Raw genomic sequence first — 27,427 nt, 5'->3', positions numbered from 1 at the left:
TCCCATACCAGGTGGCCTTTCTGACGAGAGTCAGAGATTGTGGATTTTCCTTTAACAAGCATGCTTGGGTTTAGGGAAAGAGAGAGCTAAGCTCCAACTCCAAAGCTAGCTTTGAGTTTTAATTGAATTGGGACCACAAAAAGACCACTTGCCTTTTATGTTAAGATTTATAAAAATTTATCCTGCTGGAAGTGTGCTAGATATACCATTAGGTCTATTTATTCTTTTTCTTGGGACATTTTTCTCTGGGTTACTTGTTCCTCAGGATTCTCATTTGTCCTGGGGTCTTTGATTCCTTAGCTGGGTGCTTTTATTCTCCTGGAAAGACAAAAACAGAACCTTTCCTATACTCTGTTAACTTTTGGGTGTTCCTTTTTTTTGGTCTGGTTATATCTTTGTTAGACAAAAATGTTCTTGGCAACAGACAAAAGTATTATCTTATAATAATAATAATTGTTTTGTTTTTCGTACCTGATCAAATGACAGACATTTGTTAGTCTTAGAACTTAGCTTGGATTGAAAGACCAAGCTGTTTGATGAACTGTTGCCTCTCCCAATCAAGAGGTGTCTCCTGTTTGAATTTAATCTTTATCAATCTTGATGGTATTCATAGCTTTTCTTGTTATGGAGGCAAAAGCAAAACCTCTTCCCCATTGCACCATATATTCTGGTTTCCATTCTGAGGTCAACATCTTGAAAATATGGGCTGATTTAATTCAGCAGTTTATTTTTTTTTTAATTGTTACCTAATGTCTATGCAGCCATTGTTCCCTTTTCATCAGCATTAAAAAAATTTAAAGCCAATAAAGCATTGTGTAATCTATGGGGGTGGGGTCCTTATTACCCCTTTCTGTTTGTTAAGCATCTTTTAAGGTATGATTAGATCTTTCTATAACTGTCCTGTAGGATTGTGTAGTATACCTGTATGTGCTGTATGTTGTAATATGCAAAGCATGGTTTCATTTTATTGGAGACTTATACTGTAGCATTCATTGTCAGTCATAATTTGTAGAGGTATCCTCATGATGGCCATAACTTCTAATAAATGTGTAATTACAGAATCAGCCTTTTTAGAACTCAAAGCAGATGCCTACTGAAATCCTGAATATGTATCTGTGGAATGGTACACATATTTTAATTTTCCAAACTCTGTAAAATGAAACTCTGTATATTTCTTTGAGTACCTTTTGGGTTACTTCCTGCAGGTAGTAGAGTTTGGTTATACAGAGAACAAGTAGGACATTTCTTAATAATTTCTTTGGCTTGTTGCCAAATGTTAGAAAAACCCCATTTCAAACCTTGCTGTTAACATGGTGTTTCTTATGAGAATTTGAGGCTTCTAACACATTTCCTGTCAATAGCTGATACATTTCATCATAACTTTGTGCCAGAGGGCCTAGTAGACCCATATGGGATCTGATCTGTGTTACATACTAGAGAAAATTTCTATTCTTCTTTTTTCTTTTTCCTTGTAATTGAACAAATAACAAAGTTAATTCTGAATCATCTGGAATAAGTTCAGTAATTTCATTACATGAAACAAGTCTCTGCATATTGAGAGTCAGTAACTACTTTAAAAAGTTCAGGAAAATCTGCCAGGCATTGATTGCTCATGCCTTTAGTTCCAGCACCTGGGAGGCAGAGGCAGGTGGATCTCTGTGAGTTCAAGTCCAGCCTGGTCTACAGAGGAGTTCCAGGACAGACTCCAAAGCAATACAGGAAAAACCCTTTCTTGAAAAACCAAAAACCAAACAACAAACAAAAAAAGAATTAGTTCTAATTGGTGTTGTACAAAATATTGACATAATGTGGAACTGTTTAAAATTTCTTTTGGAAGAATTTTCCAGTGCTATCTTTTAACAGGCTGGGAATCGTTATAAGCAGGCACCATGAAGGCAAATTTTCTCTATCTTGTTCTTGGAATGGTACAGTAAAAAAGCAGTCTTTTAAGTGAATCACTGTAATAGACCATCCCTTAGGTAATAAAGAAGGCAAGGGAATTCTAGTAAAGAGCCCACAGGGTAAATCACAAAGGGCAGATCCATACCATATGAAATGACTGCTTCCTTAAATCTCTTCAAATCTAACAATTGTACAGGATTCCAATTAGCCTCTGCATAGCCCTGAGGTCCCTGAATGGTCGTTGTTGTAGCTGGATAAGTTAAGGTTGGTTTTCTAATAACCTTGGGCCCTTTTCATTTTATAATGCAATGGAGCTATTGGTTCTGTTCTAAATTCTCCTTTCTGTGTCTGATTTTTCTTACTTTCTTTAGTAGATCTTTCTAAAGCTTGTATCTTATCAATAGTCAGTCCTTCTAAGACTCATATCTCATCAGTCTGATTTTTCTTAGTTTCATTAGTAGTTCTAAGGCTTGTATGTCAGTTATTTATTTATTTATTTTAAATTTTTCATTGGTGAGTCTTTCTAAGGCTTGAATCTTATCAAAGTATCATATTTGTCACAGTTATCAAACCACCTTTTAAAGGATATAATATTAATCACCAAACTTAGAGATTTACAGGCTACACCACTTAACCACGGTAATATCAGCACCTGGGTTTCCTTAGGGATTCCGGATGAACCACATTTCTTAAGAATCTCAAATCAGTGCCACTGGGACACACAGCCAGTTCTCCTCACTGCCCCTAAGTCCTTCTGTCCTTTCATCAGTGTGGATTCCACAAACCATTGTCACCCCCAACTCACTTGTCCCCTCCCTCTGAGCAGCCTCCTTGTCTGGCATCACCTGATTGGGGCTGAGTCTGTCTTTCTGCCCACAGTGCCTCCGTGAAGCTCTGTGGCTGCAGCCAGGTACACAGCCGTGATGGTTGGTCTGGTGGGTTAGGTGGTCACTGGCTGACTTTGTGCCAGCGTGATCCTACTGTCTCCTTAGCACATCCCTGTCCCTCTTTCCACACCGAGTTCTCAGCTGATGCCCTTGCTTTCTGTTTCTCCAAGAAGATACAGGAGATGGGAAGGGGATTTCCCCACCTTCAGAGAAAGGTGCATCTCCTGCCCCCCTTACCTATCTCCGTGTGGAGCCGCTGCTCAGGACAGCCACTCCTCAGGCGAGCAGGGGCCATTTACTCTTCTCAGCCAGGAACTGGCACAGGTGCTGCCCCCTGCCTTCATCACCGTCTTTCCAGTCAGGATGCAGCTCTGCTACCCTCTTCCTTGTCTTTAAACAAATCAACAAGAGCCCCTATGTGTCCTGCTTCCCCAAGCCATTTATCTGCTCTTTTGCATAGAAGGAGTTTGTACTTGCTATCTTCCCCGTCCCCCCTTGTTAAACCCACTCTGACCAACCTGTGTCATACTCTCTCTTCCATCACAGTAGCTCTTGGCCGTACTTGGACACAGCTCGTCTGGTTGAGTGCTTGCCTGTCATACACAAAGCTTTGTGCTCTGTCCCTAACCTGACATAAAGCAGGCATGTTGTTGTGGACCTGTAATCCCAGCTTTCTGGTAGTAGAGGTGGGAAAATCTCAAATGGCGTGGTCATCCTTGGCCTCACAGTGAGTTTAGAATCAGCCTGGGCTACCGTAGACTGGCTCAGAATAAGCAAAGTTTGTTTCCCCCAAACTGGGAAGGTTGCTTCCACCAGCCACTTTTTTTTCATTTGGAAAATGTTCTCATCACATCTGATTGACAGCTCCTCCCCCAGTTTGTAGGTAACAGGTTGTCCTACTCTTTGTCTCCAGTACTTTTACACGAGTCACTGACCCCCCCCATAGTGACAGTGCTGGCACAGACCTGTGTGTTCACACCCACAGAGATTGTCAGTTGTATCTCAGATGCTGGATGTTTTGCTGTAGTTGTGGACAGAGCCTTGCTAAGTCGTCTTGGCTGGTCTGAAACTTACCAGGCTGAGTTGCAGCAATCCTACTACCTCAGTCCCCTGCCTTCTGGGATCACGGGAACGGCTGTTATGCCAGGGTTCAGATAGAGCTGCAACCTCTCTGAAGAAGTTCAGCCTGGTCCAAGATGGTCCCCAGAAGAAAAGGGTGCTGTTGTTTCCGAGGCACTTACTGACCACTGTGTACTTTTGACATTTTTAGTTACTAAATCCAAAGCAGAAAGTTGTAAGTTTCCATTTTCCACAGAAGCATACGCTTCTGTCAGTTTTCAGACAGCAGTGATGTTGCTGAATTTTTAGCTTCCACTTCTTTCTTTGAGGCTTCTTCTAAGTGGCTTTGTGTAGTATTTACATTGCCCCTTTCTGGAGGCTCCTCCCTTCTTACTTCTAAAGTTTACCTTGAACTCACAGAGATCCACCTGCCTCTGCCTTCCAAGTGCTGGGATTAAAGGTGTGCACTACCACCGCCCAGTGTAAAACTTTTTTTAAATTAATTTTTAATTTTAATTTTTATGGTTGTGTTTGTGTACTTGAGTGCACATGTCTGTGGACCCAAAGGAGGGCAATAGATCCCCTAGAGCTGGAGTCCAGGCAGTTGTGAGATCACCCAGTGCCGGTGCTGGGAAGTGAATTCTAGTCCCTTTGCAAGAGCAGCAAGTCTCCTTAACTACTGAGACAGACTGCCAGCCTTAACACTTCTGAACTGAATATGGACATTTGGTGACCTGTGCTTGCCATCTCAGAACTTGGGCGGTGGGCACCGTTGGTCAGAAGTCAGGCCAGCTTTAATTAATGAGTTTGTGGCCAGCCGAGACTACATGAGACCTGTCGCAAAACACCAAAATATTATTCTTGAGTGTGTCCAACCCTCTGGTGAAGCCATTAACGAGCACAACACACGTAGTGCCAGCATCAGAACTAAAGCAGTGGCTAGGCATGCAGTGATGAAATGCAGTGCTAGCATGTGATAATGAAGCGCTGTGTTAGCATGCGGTGATGAAGTGCAGTGTTAGCATGCAGTGATGAAGTGCAGTGATGAAGTGCAGTGCTAGCATGTGGTGAGGAAGTGCAGTGATGAAGCGCAGTGCTAGCATGTGGTGAGGAAGCGCAGTGTTAGCATGCGGTGATGAAGTGCGGTGAGGAAGTGCAGTGTTAGCATGCGGTGATGAAGCGCAGCGCTAAGCTCCGAAAGTACTGGTTGCTGTAAAGGCAAATACAAAATCATTGATCACAGCAACACAGAAAGATAACTGCTTGAAAATTAGGGCATACAAGACTCACTAAGAGAGGAGCCAATTGAAGCTCAAGACACCAGAGCATCTTTGTGAGTGGGGACTGTTCATATCAATGTTATATAAGTGTTTTCAGTAATGTCTTTAAATAAAAAAAAAAAAAAAAAAAAAAAAAAAAAAAAAAAGGCTTATTCTTATTTCAGGCTGGAGTGATAAGGCTGGAGTGGGTTAAGATCACTGAGTCTCTTGCAGAGGGTCTGGGTTCAGTCACAGCACCCACATAGTGGCTTAAAACCATCTCTAACTGCAGTCTCAGCAGATCGTCTCTTCTGACCTCCACGGGTTCTCGCTGGCCTGAGTGCTACAATGGCAGACATGTAGGCAAAAGACCCATACACACAAAATACTAAAAATGCGAGAAAACTTTTAAAGACCCAAACACACAAAATACTAAAAATGCGAGAAAACTTTTAAAGACCCATACACACAAAATACTAAAAATGCGAGAAAACTTTTAAAGACCCATACACACAAAATACTAAAAATGCAAGAAAACTTTTAAAGACTTATTTTTATCTTTAATTGTGTTTGTGGGCTTGGACAAGTGTGCAGTTGTAGAAGAGGCCAGATGAGGGGCATCCCCTAGACTGGAGTTCCAGAAAGTTCTGAGTGAGTGCAGGGAACTGAACTGAAGTCCTTTCTAAGAGTGGTGCACATTCTTAACCCCGGAGCCATCTCTACAGCCCCTTCATTAGTAGCAAAGATAAGTACATCAAAACTTGGCATACTTTAATTTCAAGATGCAGTTTTTATCTATTAATTTTCAAAGAAAATTTCACCTTGAGCTGGGACTGATGGCCTAGGGGGCAGGGTGCTCACCTAAGTTGTGGAAGGGCCTGCGTTCCAGCCTTATCACTGCAGCAAACAAAACAAAGCAGAAGGGAATTGGGCCTGGGGAGGTTGCTCAGTGGATGCAGGGCTTGCTGTGTAAGCTGGAGGTCGCATTCCAGTCTCAAGCGTCCAGATAAAGCCTGGGTGGTTGGTGTGGCTCCCCTGTAGCTTGGGAGGAGGAGATGTGGGTTGGAGATCTGAATGCAGGTACTCAGATTCGGTCAAGCAAGAGCTTCATCAATTGTACTGACTCCCCATCCCAGTGGTCTTCAACCTGTGAGTCAAAACCCCATTTAGAGTCGAACCGCCCTTTCACAAGGGATAGCGTATCAGATATTTACATTACATTTCATAACAGGAGTAAAGTTACAGTTAGGAAGTAGCAAAGAAAATAATTTTATGGTTGGGAATCACCACCACATGAGGAACTGTATTAAAACAGCATTAGGAAGGCTGAGAACTACTGTCCTAGCCTCTACTAACCTGGTTTTCAGGTGACATAAAACAGTAAAGTAAGCATCAGATAATTAGATTGGTTGGCATGTGTGCAGCAATGAAGTGATTGATTGGCATATTGCAGGGGGGAGGTGATTGTGGTGAGTCTGCGGGGGTGGGGGAGAGTGATTGGTTGTCTGCAGGGGTGAAGTCATTGGTTGTTGAGTCTGCAGGGGGGAAGTGATTGGTTGTCTGCAGAGGGGAAGTCTTGGTTGTGGAGTCTGCAGGGGTGAAATGATTGAGGAGTCTGCAGTGCAGGTAGGAGGGCATGCTCAGCTCTTCAGAGAGGACTCAGGGCATCTCCTTGGTCTAAGAATGATAAAAGGAGCATAGGTCCTGACCTGTGAGAATGACACACATTCTAGTTCTGTTTCAAGTGAGTCTGTTCTTGTTACCATTTGTCATAGTTGAAGCTTTTATCCTCCTCGTCCCTGGCAGCAGTGTGTCCAGGGGCTGGCTTGTTTCTGAGATGCCCGCTCACACCCAGCACTTGTCATCCCAGTGCGTAGCCTGTGGAACTGAACAGCTGTCTGGTGGGGGTGGGGTGGGAGGTGGGGCGGTGTGTGAACGAACTGCTGTTGTGAGTTCATGATGGAACGGGAAACATCACTGTTTCTACTCTGCTCTCAATCACCTGGTAACTGCAGTGTTCAGGGAAGAACGGCAGACTATATTTTCACTTTGATCACATGAAGAACAGACAGACAAAAGCCAGCCTAAACAGTTTGCCCTTGAAGTGTATAATGGCATTTGTGTCTCACTGGACCTTTTGTTTCTTCTGTTGAAGTTGACTTTTACATTTTTTAGATTTAGTTTGTGTATGAGCGTCTTGACTGCATTTATATATGTACACTTCCTGTATGCTTGGTCCCCACAGAGGCTAGGAGGGGGATGGGGCTAAGATTCCCCGGAACTGGAGCTACAAATGGCTGTGAGCCACCACGTGGATGCTGTGAATCCAACCTTTGTCCTCTGCAAGAACAGAGTGACTTTAACTGCTGAGCCATGTCTGCAGCCCCTATCTGAATCTTACCTGTATACGGTTATTACATGATGTCATTTTGTTAAAATAACAAGGTTTGATGTATTGGGTGGTGGGCACGTTGGAAACTTACAGTGTCAGTCAAGGTGATAGAGTACCCTTAGTAAGGCAATCAAAGTACAGTTTTTTAAAGTAAGGCAGCAGCTTCTAAACTGTCCACAGTTTGGAGCTGTGGACATGGCTTCTTGAGGAAAGCCCTGGCTGCCCAAGCTTGAGGACCAGATTTCCGGTCCCCAGAGCCCACATAAAGACAGACGCAGTAGTGTGTACTTTTATTCCCAGTGCTCCTGTGGTGAGATGAGGGCAGAGAGAAGAAAGTCTTTTTATGGGTTGCAGTGAAGAAACTGCTCGTATAATCGCTCAGTTAGGAGGAAGGTCTTTATTGTGGGTTAGAGAGAGAAAATATCCAGGGCCATCTGGAGGGGACCCAAGAAGAGAAGAGAAAAAGCAGACGCGACATGGGCAGGGCTGGGGGAGCAGGGAGTGGGGGATGGGAGATAGCCAGAATAGCAGGAGAGCAGCAAGATAGAGCAGAGAGTTGTGGGGCAGACATACAGATTACAGGAGGCCAGCAGCTGGGGGAGGGACTGACTCCTTTTGGGGATGGAAAACCAACCCTTCTCACAAGTCTCTGAGGAATGCTGGCTTTTATCTAACCACCAGAAATCCTATAGTGAATTCAGCTTGAGCTGAATTCACACGCGCGCGCACACACACACATACACACACGTGTGTCTCTGAGACCTAACAGATGCCCTGGAGGACAGAGGGCAGCTAGCATGCCCTATGCCTATGCGGTGAAGAAAAACAGAGGCTCAGATTATAGGAGGAGAAGGTGAGGAGTACCATTTGGGATTGTCTTCTTACCTCTCAGGTTCAGGCTCAAGTGCACGCATGTGCAGGTGTACACACATGAACACAAACCCAAACCTAGAATGCTAGCTTTGCCTTGTTCCTTTTCGTCTCGAGGACTACTTGGCTGCTAAGCTTGGGAATGGCTATTGGTTAGTGCATGGGTGTCCTTGTCCTTGCAGGTAGTTGTGTTTCTCCTTCAGTTACAGAATGTCCTTTTCCTCTCCCTTCTGTAGATTCGAAGGAGGCGCCTGGCACGACTTGCTGGTGGACAAACCTCCCAACCGACGACCCCACTTACGTCTCCCCAGAGGGAGAACCCTCCGGGACCTCCGATCCCTGCATCAGCTCCAGGCCCCTCCCAGAGTCTTGGTCTCAATGTCCACACCATGACCCCAGCTACCTCCCCCATAGGTGCAGCAGGTGAGTGTCAGCCTCTGACCTAGAAGCCACGATACGTCCGATGTTATCATCTTCATGTGAGCACACAAACCAAAGCAGTCACCGGCCTACAGGTCACTGCAGTGTCCAGTGTGCTCACTGTCTTTGTTCGCTCTGATAGTGCCTGGGAGGACTTTTGCAAGCCTGTCTCCTTCCCTTCCTCTAACGCCCCACACCCTCCCTCCCTCCCTCTGCTCTCTGCTCTCCTCCCCCTCCAGCAGGCTTAGGCCTGGCCTTTTGGAGCTGCCCCAGACTGAATTTGATTCTGCTGATTTTGTGAGTCTGGTTGATGCGGCCCCCCCACCCCCACCCCGTTCGTCTCTCTGAAAGCATGTGTTCTACCAGGCCACCCTGCCGCCTGTCTAATCCAGAGTCTGGGGAGAGAGCTTGGTGGATAAGGTGCGTCCTGCACAAGTGTGAGGACCCAAGTTCTGGTCCTCTGCACCCATTAAGAGCTGGTTCAGGAGCTCGTGCCTGTAACTAACACTGAGCAGGTAAAGACCGACTCTCTAGGACTCACAGCAAGCTAGTCTAGCCAACAGGTGAATTTCAGGTCCAGTGGGAGGCCCTGTCCCCACAAAATAAGAGGAAGGCACCCACCATCAACTTTGGGTTCTTTTTGGGACAGGGTTTCTCTGTGTAGCCCTTGCTGTCCTGGAATTCACTTTAGACCAGGCTGGCCTCGAGCTCACAGAGATCTTCCTGTCTCTGCCTCCTGAGTGCTGGGATTAAAGGTGTGTGCCACCACTGCCCACTGCCTGGCTTCACTATAATCTTTTGACGTGTGCGTGCCCTCTCGAATGCACTCACAGTTACATACACAAGCAGGAAAGTAGTCTGCAAATGCAAGACAGAAGTGACGGTCAAATGGTGGCCCCTGGGCACAGATGTCTTGTTCTTTGGGCACAGAACCTTTTCTCAGAATTGCACTGGATACCAGGAGTGCTGTGGAAGGCAGGGCACTCCCAGCCTGTGTGAGGCCCTGGCTTCAATCCCCAGCACCACGCACCTATATGATATTTGTAAATGTCTCCCTGGGAGCGGCTTAACCCTTATAGGTGATGTTCCAGGTTATCTGTCTTCCTTAGGATGTGATGATATCCACTCGTGTACCTGAAAGTATTTTTCCTACATGACTTTTCTTGCCACCATGTCAAAAAGAACTTTTATTCCTTTGTACAGCCTCATGCTTTCTTGCCAGCTGCCTTTGAATTCTCCATGACTTTTCTATCAAACACGGTACTCTCATAATTACTGTTTTTATAGTTACAGGAAAGGTACAGAGGTGCCATGAGAGCCACGCGTGTCATTAGTGATGCTCCGATGCACTCTGTCGTAGCCATCCATACAGTAACCCTTTCTCTTGTCACTGAGAGCATTTGCAGTGCCTGTGGCCTTAAGTCATTAACCCTCACTGGAGGCTTCTCTCTGCCTGGGTAAATGCCCACCCATCATTCTTTTCGTGACAACAAAAAGTGAGACCAAAGCATCAGTTGGTGGCAGAGAACCCTGTGTGCTCACTTGATTTGAGTAGCTGTGGCAGTCAGGCTACCAGAAGTGAGTTTGTCTCTTCCCTGGGAAACATGCTCAGAGCTGTGCTGTTTTCTTCCGTGACTAGGCTGTCCCTGCAGCTCTGGAATTTGTTTCCTTTGCTTGGTTGCATCACAGGTCTGATTCCTTTCATTCCCCATCTGCTGTTGTCAGTCTCCTGCCCCGGAGCCAGGCTGGAGGAGAACTCACACAGCCCTGTGGTCTGTCTATGTCATTTAAAATCCACGATCACAATTTCAAGTGGACTCCAATACATCCAGGCAGCTATGCTGCGTTTCCCTGTTCCCTTTCCCCAGTCTGCTACCAAGTGTGCAGCATCTCATTGTCCGTGCATACTCTGGGTGTGGGAAAAAACACACATGCAGAAGGAGCAGCTGTTTCATCGCTAACAGCTGGCTGCTGTGCGTTCGTGTGCGTGTGTGTGTGTGTGTGTGTGTGTGTGTGTGTGTTGCAGAGAGGTGGGGGGGCGGGGAGGGAGGCAGGGAGGGAGGGAGGGAGAGGCACGCTGTCCTGCCCCGTCAGTGAGTGGCTGGGCCATTCCTCTCACCATGCAAAGCCTTGCTTCCCATGGCTGCTTTTTCCTGCCAGGCCTGGGGGGCTTTGTTTCCCAGGTGAACTTTTGTTAGCTGTGCTGAGACATTGCACGTGCAAGGCACGGTGCTGGTACGACTCCCTCAGTGGCCCTGCAAAATGGAAGTCTGTCTGCCCCATTTCCCTGCAGCTTCCGCCCATCTCCTGGCAGCAAGCCTCCTGGAATGAGCCCCAGCCCCCTGCCTTTGTACCTGCGCCCTGTGCTGACCTGGACTGGACGAGCCTGCTGGGAGCTCTGCTGAGCCCTCCTCTATGTCAGTCTGACTTGGTGGCTTACACCCTCTACCTTTTAGCTTATAGAACACCCTCTCGTCCTGGTGTCCATCCTCTCTGTCCTTTTGCAGGGTTCTTTTTCACTCCCCTAATGTCTACACGGCAGGGTGCCAGGGCTCACTGGACTCTTTATCTGTGTTTGTTCTCTTACTGATTTCATCTAGTTTTCTGGCTTTAATTATTCCTTCCAATTTGATAACCACTTAGTTTACATTTCAAGCTCAGACCTGTGTCTTGAGACTCTTATGACCCATTCTACTTTCACATCTAATCAGCATTTCATAGTTAAAATATTAAAACCAATTTGTGTGTTTGTATGTGTGTGCACGCGCACATGCAGGTATATGTGTCTGCTTCTGTGTGTGGAGACCAGAAATGGCTGTCAGATGTCCCATTGTATTTTATGAGACAGTCTCTTACCGGACCCAGGCCTTGTGGATTTGGCTAATTTGCCTGGCCACGAGATCCCTGCTCCGTCTCCTGAGCACTGAGATTGGGGCTGCGCACTGCTACACCTAACTTTATGCGGGTGCTGGAGATCTGAACTCAGGCTCTCATTCGTGAATGGCAAGAACTTTCCTTAGTGTGTCATTCCCAGCCCCTTAACATCAAGTTTATGGGATGGTAAGATAACTCAGCAGATAAGTGTGTTTGCTAGGCACACTTGTTGACCTGGGTTCAAACTCCAGAGCCCATGTGAAATTGGAAAGAAAGGACTGACTCTCCAGGGGATTCTTTGACCTCCCTACACTCGCTGTGGTATGCATGGGTCCCTCCCCCAACAACAATAATAAAGTCAGGTTTTGATATTTCCTCATATCTTACCCCAGGCCTACACTTGCCTACATCAGTCCCAAAAGCATAGAATAACAAAATTAGGGCTGGCAAGACAGCTTAGCAAGTACAGGCGCTTGCTGCCAAGCCTGACAGCCTGAACTTAGTCCCCTGGACCTACACAGTGGCAGGAGAGGGCATACCTTGACAAGTTATCCTTTGACCTAGTACATGCACGCATGCGCGTGTGCTCGTGCGCGCGCACACACACACACACACACACACACACACACACACACACACACACACACACACACACACACACACGGTAGCAGCCTCTCCTATCCAAAATTGTCTTTGGCCGCTGTCTGAAGTTTGCAGTCACATTCTGTTGTAGGCACTGTCCCTCTCAGCCCTCACTGCCCCCATGCTCGGTGCAGCTTGAGCTTTCTTGTTTTAATTTTGAGACATAGTCTTGCAGTGTAACCTAGATTGGCCTTAGTCCTGCTTTCACTTCCATGCCCGCGGGTCCTCCGTGCCTGGCATGTGCCCTGTCTTATGTGGAAAGTCTCTGGTTCAGGAAGTTGTGCTCGCTTTGCTCATGCCTGTGTCCCCGGTGCTGTCACTAGAGCCCTGCATAGAATTTAAGATGGGGTGAATTAGCGAATGAATTACCAAGAGAAAATGGACCAGAACAACATGGGCTTATGTAGCATAAAGACAGTTGTCATTTTAAAAATGAGGAGTCCAGGTGTGGTGGGGCATGCCATTAATCCCAGCACTCAGGAGGCAGAGGCAGGCGGGTCTTTGACTCTGAGGCCAACCTGGCAGCCTGGTCTACAGAGTGAGTTCCAGGACAGCGAGGGCTACACAGAGAACCTTGTATCACCCCCCCCCCCCAAAAAAAAAATTATGGGCCAGCAAGATGGCTCAGCTGATTAAAGCGCAGAGGCAGGAGGATTATGGACTATGTGGTGAGACCTTAAAAGTGAATATATTGAATGTTAAAGAGATCTTCCTGCCTCTGTCTTCCTAGTGCTGGGATTAAAGGTGTGTGATGCCACCACACCTGACTGGATTTATTTTATTGTAAATCATGTATGCCTGAATGTGCAGGTGCCCACGGAGGCTAGAGGAGGGTACTGGCACTGGAGTTTCAGGTGATTCCAAGTTTCCTCTGTCATGTTGTTTATCCCAGTGTCCCAAGCCCCATGCTAGCACATTCCTAATGAGTGCTCTGTAAAATGTCACCAGTTACACCAGGCTGAGGACCGGGGTGGGGCAGGGCGGGGCCAGCAATGGTTTTGTTGGCAGTGTTAGAAGTGTAGAGGTGAGTTTTATGCAGGTCCCTCCTTTCCCTGTAGCCAGCCAGCCAATCTCACTGTTTTCCTGCAGAAAAATTTAATATCTCTGTACTGTGTATTTCCTTCTTAAAAAAAAAAAAAAAAAAAAAAAGGTGAAAATACTTCAGATGGATATGGAAACATAACCAATGCCTGTGAACCCCTCTGTGGAGGCCCTCATGCTCTGCCTCTCTCCCACCACTGTGGGCCTTAAAGTTCTGGCCTTGTACAGCGTTCAGTGAACTGCTGTTTTAACCTAACAATGGAGGAAAGCTCTCTGAGGAAGTGGTGAATTCGCTGGAAATGGACAGAAGGTTGTATGGGGATTTGTGTGCTGTAGGTGCTGTAGTCGTGTCTGGGGAGGCAAAGGAAGACTGTTTCACAAGTAAAGTCAAGGTTGTGTAAGTTGTTTAGAGTTCTCATTGGCTACAAGGATCAATAACCAGGGAGGCCTTGGTCCAAGGCTGACTGCGGTGGTTGCTAGGCTGCTATCCTCATGGAAATGTTGTCGTGGCCTTTCATCAAGGACATGGTTTTCAGAGACTTTTCTGGAATTTGTTAAGGTGTCAGTGTGTGAGAGCACCTCCCTCGTGACTTTCTGGCCCCACCCTGATTTGGGTTTGAAGTGAAAAGACTAAAAGTTACAGGATACTGCTTTTGAGTCAAACCGTGAGTGTTCACTGCCAGTGACTTCGGTGTGTGATATGTATTCACTAGACTATGGCCAGTGGTAACTGTGTTCTCCTGTGTGTAGGCCAAAGTCCATCTGAGGTTTCTTTCCTCGGGGGCCTACAACTTGAGTTTTGAGACAAAGTCTCTAATTAGGATTGTATATGTTTTTAAGTCTGCCCTGGGCCTAAGGTTATAGCTGAGTGACAAAACACTGGTCTATCATGTCAAGGCTCTGGGTTTAATTTCTAGCTCCTTCCCTTCCTCCCCCCTCATACATACAGACCTGACTTCTCTAGACCAGGATTGTTCTCAGATTCACAGATATCCCTCTGCCTCTGTCTTCCCAAGGCTAGAACTAAAGGCATATGCCACCATGCCCTACCAACCACTAAGCTGACCTTAAAAAAAGAAAAGAACATTATTAACTTTGAAAATGGGATAACCCTTGTGTATTCTTTCTAGGTGTTATTCTCAGTCCCCTGAATTCTCTTGTTATGTTTTATCTTCTGCTTTAGTGTTTCTAGGTTATTAATGATGTGCCTGATGCTGTAAACTCATGTAGCTCCCACTTAACATTTATTTAAATCATGCCCCCTAGGGTCAGTTCTAAGCTCAGTGCTTATAGTTTATTCGATCAAGTAAATGTTGATGGGAGAGCGGGAGAGAAATCATCTCTTCTAGTGTTACTCAGCTATAAGCCTCAGTGATTGACTGGGTGTGGTCAGCTGAGGCTTGAATGATGTCGGGGGCAAGGCTGTGGACAGGCCCTACTGATCTTTGAGTAAAAGATTTCTAGGGCATTAGTGGGCTGGGTGTTTGATGCAAGGGACAGAGAAGTCCCTCCTGTTTCCTTCTAATTTTGAGTTTTTTATGAAGGTCACAACAATGTTAGTTTTGCATTTTGGGAATTTCAACTGAGTGGAAGCTATTCCTTTTCTAAGTGCATTGCCTTTGCCTAAGAATGATAATAGGAGCAACACCAGAATTTTAATCTTTTGTTCAGTTACCAGTTGCTTATATTAAAATCCTTTTCCTGTTGTACTTGGTTCAGGCTTGGGAGAGGGGAAATTTTGTCTAGAAGCTGGCTTGTAGCTGGGCATGCAACTAGTGAAAGAACTTTAACATCTGGGATGCCCTGAGTTCCATCGCTAAGATAGAAACAGTCAAAACAAACAAACAAATGAAAACAAATAGCTGGGCATGGTTTTATGCCTGGAAACCTGGGGCATGGGAGGCAGAGGCAGGAGGATCTGCTCAAGTTTGTGGTCAATGGAGGCTACATAGTGAGATCTGTCTGAGAAAATGAAATAGCAATCAAAGGTGCATCTGGCTAGAGGCAGAGACCCAGGCCAAAGCCCCAAGGCCCGAGGGCTGCAGCAGAACTTCGTAGACCCTGGAGGCTCCTCCTCTTGGAGGCGAAAACCTTTCTTTTTAGCATGCACATTTGTTCCTAGGACCACATCTACACCCTTGTGAATCCAGAGCAAGTGCCAGTGTTGTAAGTGACAGGCATGTCTGCCCCAGTTGACTCTATAGTCCTGCCATCTCTGTGACAGCTTTCCCAGCCTGATCTGGCACCAGCTGTGTATGACGCTGCTGTCTTTCCTTTACCCTGCCTGTGAGTGTTGTGAAGGTCAAGGAGCAACACTGAATGAACACAAGGGTTCCTGGGAATCTTCCTTTTATGTGTGCATACACATAAGTATATACACAAACACCAGAAGAGCACATTTTTAACTTTAATGGAACCAGAGGGACTAGTGATCGTTGTCCTTTAGTCTCATCATCGTTCAGATAATAAACTGAGACACTGGCACACTAAACTTAAATGATAAACTACAGAGTTCATGAACATTATCTGGTTGATGCTGTATCCATAAAGCTAGAAAGTATCTCTCGAAGTCTTCCCTCCATCCTTTGTCCCTCCCTCCCTCCCTCCCTCCCTCCCAGAATGTACTAAAACAAAGTAAAAAACCCAGAACTTTGCTGTGTTCAGGGCCACAGTCGGAAACTGCTGAGAGCCCTTCCAGGCATCAAGTGTGGCACCATGACTGATCATACCTGATGCACGGTGATAAATCATGATCTCTTGGCGACACACTCCTGGGGTGGTCTGACAGGAATCCTGGCTGCCAAGCATGCCGAATGCATGTGTGTTGTTGTTGCCTTTACTCTTGGGCTTGCATGGTGACACATGGGCCTTTCTCTGTCTCCCCTCTCCTGTGTAGGAGTTGCCCATCGGAGCCAGAGCAGCGAAGGAGTCAGCTCTCTCAGTAGCTCACCGTCTAACAGCCTTGAGACGCAGTCTCAGTCCCTCTCGCGTTCCCAGAGCATGGATATCGATGGCGTCTCCTGTGAGAAAAGGTAACTTGGTACCGCCATTATTGCTGCTTTACTTACAGGGAGGGAAAAGCTGCACTCTTTAGTCTTTAGCCTGGTAGTCTGAAAGGACACCCGGTGACCCATGTCCTTATCAGACTGAATCCAAATCCCAGCCCTGTTTTATCATTATCACTTATTAATTTCTTTATTATTTGTATTTTATGTACGTTGGTGTTTTGCCTGCATGTATGTCTGTGTGAGGGTATCAGATGCACTGGAACTGGAGTTACCTTGTGGTAGCTGCCTTGTGGGTGCCGGGAATTGAATTTCATCCTCTAGAAGAACAGCCAGTACTCCAACCCCTGAGCCATCTCTCCAGCCCCCAAATTCCATTCTTAAATTGAAAAGGTTTTCTGTTCTGAATGAAATGTTCTTCATATGGTTGTCCTGTGTCAAGTGTCTTTGAGAGATGGCTCAGCAGTTACACGCAGGTGCCACCTTTCCACAGAACACGAGTCTTCTGTGAGACTTAAGGTGTGGGTGAGTAAACAGAGTGACTTCATAATAAACACGTGATACACGTGGATAAATCTCAGTGGATAAATGAAAATGCCAGTGTGTGAAGCAGACAGATGTCAGAAAAATCAGATGCCTCTAAAATACAAGCCAGAGAGGGTGTGGAACAAACAGGGAAAAGGTGTCTCACTCCATATAGTCCCAGAGTTGACCTTTCTTGCTATATCAATGCCGTGGTGTTTCCCTAATGCCTCCACACTTGGCCATTGGGACCACTGCTGCATAAAGTAAGACTTACTTGAAGACAAGTATGGCAGCACCTTTGTGATAAGTTGCTAGCCAAGCTACCAAGTGACCGATGAGCTGTAGCATGCCCTGGGCTGTGTGGGTAAGCTGGACAGGAGCTGTAGCATGTCCTGGGCTGTGTGGGTAAGCTAAGCTGGACAGAGTGAGGACCTCTGGCCTGGGAGCAGGGCACAGGCTTTCCCCAGCATGCACTTTAAACTTGTGACTCGCTTGCCTCCGAAACTTTTGGTTTCAGTATTGACTGAAAGGATGTAGGAAAACCATGGACTACTGTCTATCTTGTAACCTAATTCAATGACTAGAAGGAAGCATTCTATGATGGCGAGTTTAGCAGCAGCTACAGTTCCAAGTATGGGCACACTTAGTAATACAACATTCACAGGCTGTAAGCTGAGGGGCTGCTAGGAAGCAATGGGCTTTAAACATGTCTCCCAGCCAGAAATAGATCAAGGAGAGAATGAACATGAGTAAGCATCCATTAAGCAATGCAGCCAGTGAGCTGGATTTAAGTGAAAACACATTGAACTTTACATATTTACCAGGCACAGAGTCAGACACAGACTGGGTTTTGACTTGTGTATTAAGCCAGCAAATTAGCATAGAACTTAATAAAAATACCCTTATAAATTTGAAATTTAAATACCTGTCAAGTAGAAATCATAGTGGAAATTTGTATGTATCTAGAATTAGAGCAGGACAATCTCTCGCTGTTGTAAACAAGCTGTACTTGCAGCATGCATTGTATAAAAATAGCATTCCTGAAAATCCATTCTGCTGATACCTTAGTTTTTGAAAGTGAGCCCAAGGAAATGATACCTTGGGAAAAATGATCCTAGCACATAAGCAGATGCTTCCATGCCAGTTCATGAGGAGCTCTTAGGTTTGCAGGAGGAGAAGGGGGACCAGTGTTATTTTGCTTTCCTGACAAATGTTGATTGATAGTTTAAAGTTCATCATAGCTTTGACACTGGGAGTTTTAGGAAAGATGGAAGCCTTGTTTGCCTTTTGTACTTAAAGTATGTCCCAGGTGGACGTGGATTCGGGAATTGAGAACATGGAAGTGGATGAGAATGACCGACGAGAGAAAAGGAGCCTGAGCGACAAGGTCAGTAAAGAGGCTGCTGCCATGCTCTGTCCCTATCTGCTGTCTGCAGCTCTGCTAGGAGGCATCTGTCTGTATGGGTAGGGTTTTCCTTTTGAAGAGTGGTTAGCTCCCCCTCCCCCCCCCCACACCCCCAGGGTTCTAACTACATATTCCAAGTTAGCCTGGAGCTGTCAATCCACCTGTGTGCACCTCCAGGTGCTGGACTTGAAGCTGCCTTCCTCCATCCAATCTTTAGTCTTTCTTAGGCAGCATCATGCAGCCCTTTTATACAGTACCGCCCCTCCATTCTACTTGGCTTGGGTCCGTGCTTTTTGTTTTGTTTGTTAGTTTGGTTTGGGCTTTTTTGAGACAGAATCTTGCTGTGTATATAGCCCTGGCCAGCCTGGGCTGTTCACAGATCTGTCTGGCTCTTTGTTCATTGTGCCACTGTGACTTTCTAGGTTGATATTTTTTTGTCAGTGGAATTTAATTTTTGTGGGTCTTTACTGACACAGTAGATCTATAATGATCTTCGGCTGTGTTCTGAGGTCATTAAACAAGGACATGTAAAATTTTCCAGCAAGTAGAAACAATGCTGCTGTTGCATTGGTTTTCATCCTAGCTTTGGCCCCTCTTCTGGGTGGCTTAGGCTTGGCTGTGGATGTTGGTGTAGGTGTCATTTGGGTTTGAGTGTCTTGCGTAGCATGGGTTAGAACATCACATTCCATTCAGGAAGTCCACAGAACCACTCTGGTGGCATCGTGATGGTTGTTGGAAGTTAGACCATAGCCGCCCTGTGGTGAAGTCTCTATTCATGTAGTTCTTCACGTTTCTTACATGAGCTAGTGCTTTTGTCATGAAATCTAGTGAGACATGTTAACGTTTGTAAAAGTCCTTGAAGGAACATGGCTACATACTGGGAACACTAATCTCTATCGCTCACATGGCGAGCAGATGATGTAGACACATCCTGCGCCCCATTTTTACTGCTGATTCCTGATAATACCTTTGCTCACACATGCTCTCCCATGAATAATGGCATCAGCTTAATGACACCTTGGTTTTGTGACTTAGTAGCTCTGGATGACTTGAAACTTGCTTTGTGTAGACGGGCTGGCCTTGTGTCCTCTGCCTCCTAACGCGCTAACATATCCCTGTTAATGAATTAATTAAATTGGAGTAAAATGCCTTAACTCCTTTGTCTTTCTGTAGATTAACTCTCAGCTCTTCCCACTAGGAGCCTTCTTCAGGTCCTGAAGTGTCTGAAGAGCAGGCCTTACAGCTGGTCTGTAAGATCTTCCGCGTCTCCTGGAAAGACCGTGACAGAGATGTCATCTTCCTTTCTTCTCTCTCTGCACAGTTTAAACAGAACCCAAAAGAAGGTGGGACTTTTGTCAGGGATCTTTCCTCAGAGCATCTGCATGCGTGCGGGATGTGAGGCTCTAGGGGTCTCTGTCCTTGTGCAGTGGGACTGCACTTTTTGTTACGGGGTGGGTGTGGGTGGCTTCTGCTGGGGACACAACTGTGAGCTTACTTTCTTCCCTTTCCACTGATCTTATTGCTAAATGATTTTTTTAAAAAAGTTGAAAATTTGTTTTTATTTATGTACAGTTCAAGTGCTTGTGTGTGTTGTGCGTGTGTGTATGTATGGAGGTCAGAAGGGAGCATCAGCTCCATCTCCTGGGTAAGCGTTACAGATACTGGCTGGCCCTGGGACCGACAACCAGCCAGCTGCACCTGTAGTGTCCTGACCTTAGGCACAGTTGAGGAGAGCTCACTTGTCATTCATTGTAGGCTCTCAGTGCTTACCAAGTGATGTGTACAGTCAAGTGGACTCTTTTTATTACATTACTTAGCAAAATGTAATACCATTGCATTTTGTTGTCTTCCTAGGATTGTATTTTAAGAGGTTAGCTGTGCTAAACTATACTTAAGATATTTTGCAGGATGCCGTGCTACCTATTTAATCAAATTTGCAGTAGAGAAGAGGTAGACACGTGATGTTTTTGCACATCACTGCAATACAACTGTCTGGACTGTGGGATCTTTTGCTTTTTGGCTCATTGATATCTATGCCCAGTCTTTAGGAAGGTGTTTGTGTAAAAGAGTGCCCACTAGATAAGTTTTCAATGAGGCTATCACTGTTAGCGTGGCTGGACTGGATGTCCTGTGTTCCTGAAACGTGGGTAGGTTTCTGATGTTAGCACCTCTGGCTGGAAAAGCCGAGCAGCTGTGGCTTTTAAAGACTTGCCACGCCAGGCTCTCCCTCTTGGGCTTTAAGGTTCTCATGACTTCTCTGTACACATCAACGCTAATCGTTAATGATCTTGGTGAAATGGACATAGAGCAGGGCTTTGGTTATTGATATCCAGAATGTATCTAAAGCTCAACAGAGCATCCATCACCCAGGAGCTGTGAAGAAGAAGGGAGAAGCAGGGCTGGAATCTGCTCCCGAAACCAGGAGTGTGGAGCACTTCTGAGAACCTTTGGGGTATAGGCTGACTTGCTGTGAAGTGTATGCTGGCTGAGACACATTAGGCTTGCTGTTGTTGTATGTGGCAAGGGCAACTGGTTCCTTTTTACAGAGAATAATTGTCAGCGTAGCGCCCTGACTGAACTCTAACTTGGTTTAAATAAAATTTAATTTTGGAATAGTTTTATATTTATGGAGAGAGAGAGAGAGAGAGAGAGAGAGAGAGAAGAGGTTCTGCACAAGCCTCACTCAGTCTCATCTAATGTTACCCCTTATACAGTTGTGGTTTGTTTGCCCAGACTTGGAAATGACTATGGGCTGAACCAGCAGGATAGCTCAGTGGGTAGAGACGCTTGCCCCTGGGCCTGATGGCCTGAACGCTATCCCTAGAATCTCCATGTTGGATGGAAAGATATCCTGAAATTTGTCCTCTGACACCTACATGTGCACACACACACACACACACACACACACACACAGAGACTAAATAAATGTAAAATAATTATAGAAGAAAAATCACTGGAAGAACACTGGACACTTGTTTTTGGTGGCGGTGGTGGGGCTTCAAGTGATCTCCTTTTACTGTTGAGAATCCAATCCAGGGTACCATGCAGGCTCATTTGGTTCTGTTTGGCTTACTAGAGGTCTGTGTAAATGAAGACCCATGAATAACCTGTTTTTCCTCTGCCTTCCCAGCAGTGTTCTCTGATTTTAAGGATCTGATTGGCCAGATTCTAATGGAAGTGCTGATGATGTCCACTCAGACTCGAGATGAAAACCCATTTTCCAGCCTGACAGCCACATCCCAGCCTATTGCCACAGCAGCTCGGTCACCTGACAGAAATCTGGCGCTGAACACCGGCTCCAGCTCGGGAACGAGCCCCATGTTCTGCAGCTTGGGCTCCTTCAGTGCCAGCTCGCTGTCTAGGTTAGTGTGATTCTCTTTGCGCATCTCTCTTGTGTAAAACAGAATATTCGGGAACATGCCACTCCACAGGGTCGATGTGTGTCACTGACATTATGGTGTCTTTCGTATGGGGGAGGCCAGGGGAGCGGGTGGCTGTGGTTATTGGAGATGGTGTTACCCTTTCTCGATTGAATTTCTAAGCCTTCTGTGGGTAGGTTGTTGGTAGGTTAAATTTTAGACACACATGGCTGTGTGTGCTACATTAATCTTTGAAAGGGGTCATTGGCACCTCCATATAAATGGAACAGTTAGATTCTGGTCATTTTAAAAATGCATATCGACTTAAAGTTTTAGAGTTTGTTATATGATTGTATTATCCTTTAAAAGCTGACATTATCCATTTTTAGTTATCTCAAGTTTTTCTTTGATTTTTCTCTTCTTTCCTCCCTTTTTCAACTAATTTAGCCTCTATGAAACTAGCCCTGCTCCTTCTGCCAGTTTCTGGAGCTTTGTGCCCGTGCTGAGTCCATCCTTTGCCTCACCTTCCCACGCAGCTCCCCAGGGGGCTGTGCCCTCAGCTCCCAGCCCCCCCAGCTCAGCCCCCCAGCGGGCTGCGCTTTCTGGATCCCTCAGCCCCCACAGCTCAGTCCCCCAGCGGGCTGTGCCTTCCGGGTCCCTCAGCCCCCACAGCTCAGCCCCCCAGCGGGCTGTGCCTTCCGGGTCCCTCAGCCCCCACAGCTCAGTCCCCCAGCGGGCTGTGCCTTCCGGGTCCCTGAGCCCTCACACTGCAGCCCCTCAGGTGATTGTACCTTCCACAGCCCACAGTCCTCACAGATCAGCCCCCCAAGTGACTGTATCTTCCACATCCCTCAGCCCTTACACCGCAGCTTCTGGAACTATGGCTGGAAGCCAGCCTGCATCCCCAAGGTATCGGCCCTACACTGTCACGCACCCATGGGGGTCTTCACCTTGCCCCACCCCACGATCCTCCATTCTGGCTAACTCCCCAGGCTTCCCTGCCCGCCCAAGTAGTCCCCGAGCAGTACCTGGCAGCTCCTCCAGACAGAGGCCCCGCAGCAGGGGCCCCGCCTTCCCACCCGCCTCGCCCAGTGCTGCCAGCAGACGTCCCTCCTCCCTGCGGATCTCTCCTAGGTATTTATTTGCAGGAGAGCTGCGTGTGTGTTTGCAGTGCAGGGAAAGAAAATTAACACTGTTTGGAAAGAACTGCTGTGTGACACTGACCTCAGTTGAATTCTGGGAGTCATTGGGTCTTAACCTGTGTCGCTCGCTCGCTCTCTGGTGGGCATGTGCCCTGCTTCCATGATCCTACCAGGCTTTTATCCACGAGAAAGTGAAGATTGCAGTGTTGTGCGCTCCTTTCTTCCCTTCCTTGTCATCACTCTTCCTGTCATCTGCAGAAAAACCAAAGGATTGCATTGTTTTGCAACCTAGCTCATGGGTCCCTCGTTAAAAATGAACCTCAGAGACTGTGGTCAGTGTTGCATTTGAGAACGGGGGCTCACAGGATGACTTCTTGGACTGGGCCAGTGTCTGCTCTTTCTGTGAGTCATGCCTTTATGCCTTGACATCTGATTGCATGCAAATCTGGTCTCTCAGAAAGCAGCAGCAGCAGCAGCATCCCTGAGTCCGGTGGTCCCCCCTTTCTCAAATGTACTTGCGTATTTCTGTAATTCAGGGACTTGTGTTTCTGCATGTCAGTGCAGCTGAAGTGTGAGGCTTATTTTAAATGACAGCGATGCAGCAGCGTCTTTCTGCCTCTCATTTCCTTTGTCCCCTGATGGCCTTTTTTGCTTTTGTTGTGGTAGTATGTACGACAGTCCTTTCTCCTTCCTCTTCCTCGCACTCTCTGAGGACAGTAGTGATGAAGAAGATGGAGAAGAAGAAGATGATGATGATGGTGATGATGATGAAGGTGGTGGTGGTGGTGATGATTTTTCTTGTGTCCAGTTTGGGTCCAGGTATCAGAAGGAGGAGTCTCACCCCTGCATGTGCTGTAGGTGCTTAGGAACTAACTGTTGTAAGCCCTGCTGAGAACTCTGCTTTCAGTCCAGACAGGGTAGTGTTAAATGAGGAAGGCCAGCAAGTGTGCGCTGGTGTGAGAACCTTATCCCAGGATTTAGTGACTGAAAGAGGAGCTGCCACTCATCCTTAAGTTCACCCACTTTAGGAATGAAATGAGCGGCCCTTGAGTTGTCCATCGTGAGTTTGGTTGCATGGATTGAATGAAGGTGTCTAGGAATAGCACTGTGGTTTGGGTGTGTCCATCCCTTCCACATCAAGCTCCGTCTGGGCGGAGTGGGCAGATGTGTGGGTCATGCTGTCCAGTGCAGCCTGGATTCTCTCTCACATCTGACCTTGAGTCTCCTAGAGCATCTCCTGTGTCTCAGTGAAGCAGCGTCCCACTGGATCTTCCCCTTGAAAACTGAGTTAAAAACTCTGGGTTTCAAGGTGACTTGAATACACAAATATAATGATCCACTGTCACTGTGCCTGACTCATCATTGCCTTAACAGTTTTGCTGTCCAGCTGAAGTTCCCTCTGGACCCAGTTGGTGTTTGTGCCCCGCCCTGTTCACAAATAACTTCAGACTATAAATAGAGACTTCAGAAGGAGCTAGGAGCACTTCATTAACCCCAACAGATCGTGAAAAGAGAAGAATCTCTTCCTAGATTCCTGGCATTTGACCTTCTCACCTGAGATCGAGGCTCAGTGCTAGCTGTGGTGTGCTCTCTTTGCTGGAACATGGACTCAAAGCCAGGAGTAGAGCCCACATTCTGCACCTGCCCAGTGAACGCTTTCCATCTCTGCTGCTCTGGCTCTTTACTAGTTACCTCCCTTCTGGGAGTGTTGGTGTCCCTTGTGTCCTGGGCAGAAGGTGCAGCTGTCTTTAGGCTCAGTAAGAAAATTCTATGCCTGTCTGTACTGGCATGATCTTCTTTTGCAACACTAAAATGAGATGAGCTAGATTGTTAGGTTACTAGTAGATCCCAGACTGTCAGGTAATCTAATTGTAGATTACTAGCAGAGGCTTGGAGAGATGGCTCAGCAGTTAAGAGCACTGGCTGTTCTTCCAGAGGACCCAGGTTCAGTTCCCAGCACCCACATGGTAGCTTACAAACTGTCTGGAGTTCTAATACTAGGACATCTGAAACCCTCACACAAACATGTAAGCAGGCAAAACACCAATGCCTACAAAAATATAAATAAATCATTTTAAAAAAGAGTACTAGTAGATTCCAGATAAAGTGGAAAAAGATGGTCCCAGAACACGTAACACTAAATAGATAGAGAACTTGGAGAGTCATCCATAGGAATGACTTGTAAAAGGACTTCATCTGTTTTGCTTTGAATTGTCTATAGGATACTTTATGTAACCAAGGATGTCCTGTGACTCAATGCTCCTGCTACAATATTGGATTGTTGGCAGAGTAATAATGCAACAAATAAGTAAACGGCTTATAACTAAGAAAGGAAGAGGTTATGTGCAGGAGATTTGATTCTATAGCTTTTTTTTTTTTAAAGATTATTTTATTTATTTTACGTGTAAAGTTGTTTTGTCTGCAACTGTCCATGTGTAGCACATTGGTGCCTGGTGCCCTTGGATCCTCTGGGTCTGAGGATATAGACGGTTGTTTGAGGAGTCCCTGTAGTTGGATTTTTCTTAGAGCCGCAAGCTCACAAAAAAGACACAGAGGTTTATTATTAATTATGAAAGCTGGGCCTTAGCTTGGGCTTGTTCCTAACTAGCTCTTATAACTTAAATTAACCCATTTACACTATTCTATGTTTTACCTTTCTTTCATTCTGTATGTCAGATTCCCTCTTCTTCATTGACGTCTCCTCTGCCAGCTTTAGTTACCTCCTCTTAAAGCCTCTGTCTGCCCAGGACTCCTGCCTGGCTATTTGCTGTTCAGCTCTTTATTAAACCAATCACAGCAATATATCTTCATGCATTGTACAAACATCTCACATCTTCCCCCTTTTTGTCTCAATAAAAAGAAAAAGGCTTTGACTCTAACATAGTAAAGCTATATACTATAAGAATAATTATTAGGTATTAATTACATTCGTAATGTACAATCCATTTATAATTGGCATATTTGGAAAAAATCCTGTATCATCTATCTTGATGTATCTAAAGTTTTATGCCTAAACTATTTTCTATAACTTGTATTACCATCATAAAACATTCTTTTCAGACCTCAAAACATGTTTCAGATTAACAATTTAAGCTTTTGTGTCTCTTAACTGTATATTCTTTATATCTCTTGTGAGTTTCTTTTTTAAATTTGGTAATAAGGAAAACGGTAACTCTATCTAATCTTCAACTCCATCAGATACCCAAGAATAATAGAATATTAAATGAGTAAACAGGAAGTATAGAGCAAATAACTTCCAAAATTATAGAAAAATGACAGAAACAGTTGACTTCCTGGACAGTCACCCATGGTTGCTTTGCAACATTGGGGCATCCATTTTCAGCCTACAGGCCTACACTAACTTACAGACTTTTCTGTGAAGCCAGAAATTTTGAAGGACCGTCCTACCTTGGTAGAGTTCAACAGTTATTTTATTTTGTGTCCTGCTTGTCCAATTTGGGCAGCATATTGTCAGCAGTTGAGGCAAGGGCAGGTTCTTTGCCTAGTGGCTAACTTTGCCACAATGAAAGCAAACTCCACAAGGAGGTTCTTCGATGCCCATCATCTTCTTTTGAAGTAGATTGGTGCTGCCAGGAACAGATGTGTCTCACTGTCATGAAAAGCCTTATGTTATTAAAATGTCTTAAATGCCAAATTCTGTAGATCTCTGAAGTGTTTGAAGACCACCTGTCTATCAAAAATATATCTGTTTGACCTTGAGAATATACCTAACATGATTACAAGCTTGATTATTATAGATGACTAACTACTAACCTGTGTTTAATTATCCTAAATTTATAATAATAGCTTTTGAGCTGCATAGGTATAATATTTTAAACAAGAGTGGAACCATATACAGTATAACAAAAATAACCTTAAATTTGTATCACTATACAAAATCCATACCAATGTAACATGTTTAAGACTAGTTGGTTTTTTTTTTTTTTTTAAGTTTAAAGGTAGATTCCATAATTACCATTTTCCTATCATTTTTACATTAACCCCCCCTTTTTTTTTTTTCAGAAAGAGATCCCTGAATCTAACCTCCTTTGTTCAATTTCCTCCCTTAACATGACCTGCAACAGTTTGCAAACAACCCCCTAAACAACAACAAATATTCATAACCCACTAAACCACCCAAATCCCCCTACCCACCTCTTGGGAAGTGGGTGTCATATTTTTAAAATTACTTTCTGTTGTCTGGAGCTGATGTCATCTTTAGGGGATCCTGGGAAAAGTAGCTGTAACATTTGTTGTCTAGTCTCTGTGTAATAGGAATGTGCAGGGCTTATCTGGAGTCCTGGCTGCAGTAGTCTGTGAGGCTGGGTAATCTCAGCCAGCAGCCTTGAAGCTGTCCTGGATGCAGAGCTCTGAGGAAACTGCAGCAGAGGCATCTGAGAGGCTGGATCCCTAAGCCACCTGTTTGCATTGGTGCTTTGTCCTTTTTTTCTAAAAACACACGAACCTTTAAAGGTAACATAATATAACTGTATTGACACATATATTGAATGTACAGTGTGCACAAGTTAGCTAAAGATATTTTTGTTTCATTCTTGAACATGTAAAAGGTTTCTTTTAACTTTATAAGTCTGTTTGACTGCAAAACCAAACTGTCATATATATAAATCTCTATCCCTCCATATAA

The 27,427-nt window shown here is 45.4% G+C and overlaps 1 protein-coding gene across 4 annotated transcripts in view; it reads left to right on the top strand.

Annotated features, from left to right (window-relative positions):
- The window catches only part of Ube4b (ubiquitination factor E4B), a 106,708-nt gene that overhangs the window by 22,313 nt on the left and 56,968 nt on the right, over positions 1–27,427 (top strand). The window contains exons 2-7 of one of the 4 annotated variants that reach the window (XM_051173997.1): positions 8,606–8,792; positions 16,243–16,378; positions 18,176–18,263; positions 19,480–19,624; positions 21,415–21,643; positions 22,088–22,774. In XM_051173997.1, coding sequence (XP_051029954.1) covers positions 8,606–8,792; positions 16,243–16,378; positions 18,176–18,263; positions 19,480–19,624; positions 21,415–21,643; positions 22,088–22,774 — 1,472 coding nt within the window. Of the gene's footprint in view, positions 1–8,605; positions 8,793–16,242; positions 16,379–18,175; positions 18,264–19,479; positions 19,625–21,411; positions 21,644–22,087; positions 22,775–27,427 lie in introns of all 4 variants that reach the window. The other 3 variants (XM_051173996.1, XM_051173999.1, XM_051173998.1) reach the window with 3 other exon arrangements.

Source organism: Phodopus roborovskii, unplaced genomic scaffold, assembly GCF_943737965.1.
Source record: "Phodopus roborovskii unplaced genomic scaffold, PHOROB, whole genome shotgun sequence".
NCBI lineage: Eukaryota > Metazoa > Chordata > Mammalia > Rodentia > Cricetidae > Phodopus > Phodopus roborovskii.
Note: the sequence above shows the minus strand (reverse complement) of the source record. Positions and strands in the feature narration are given on the sequence as shown.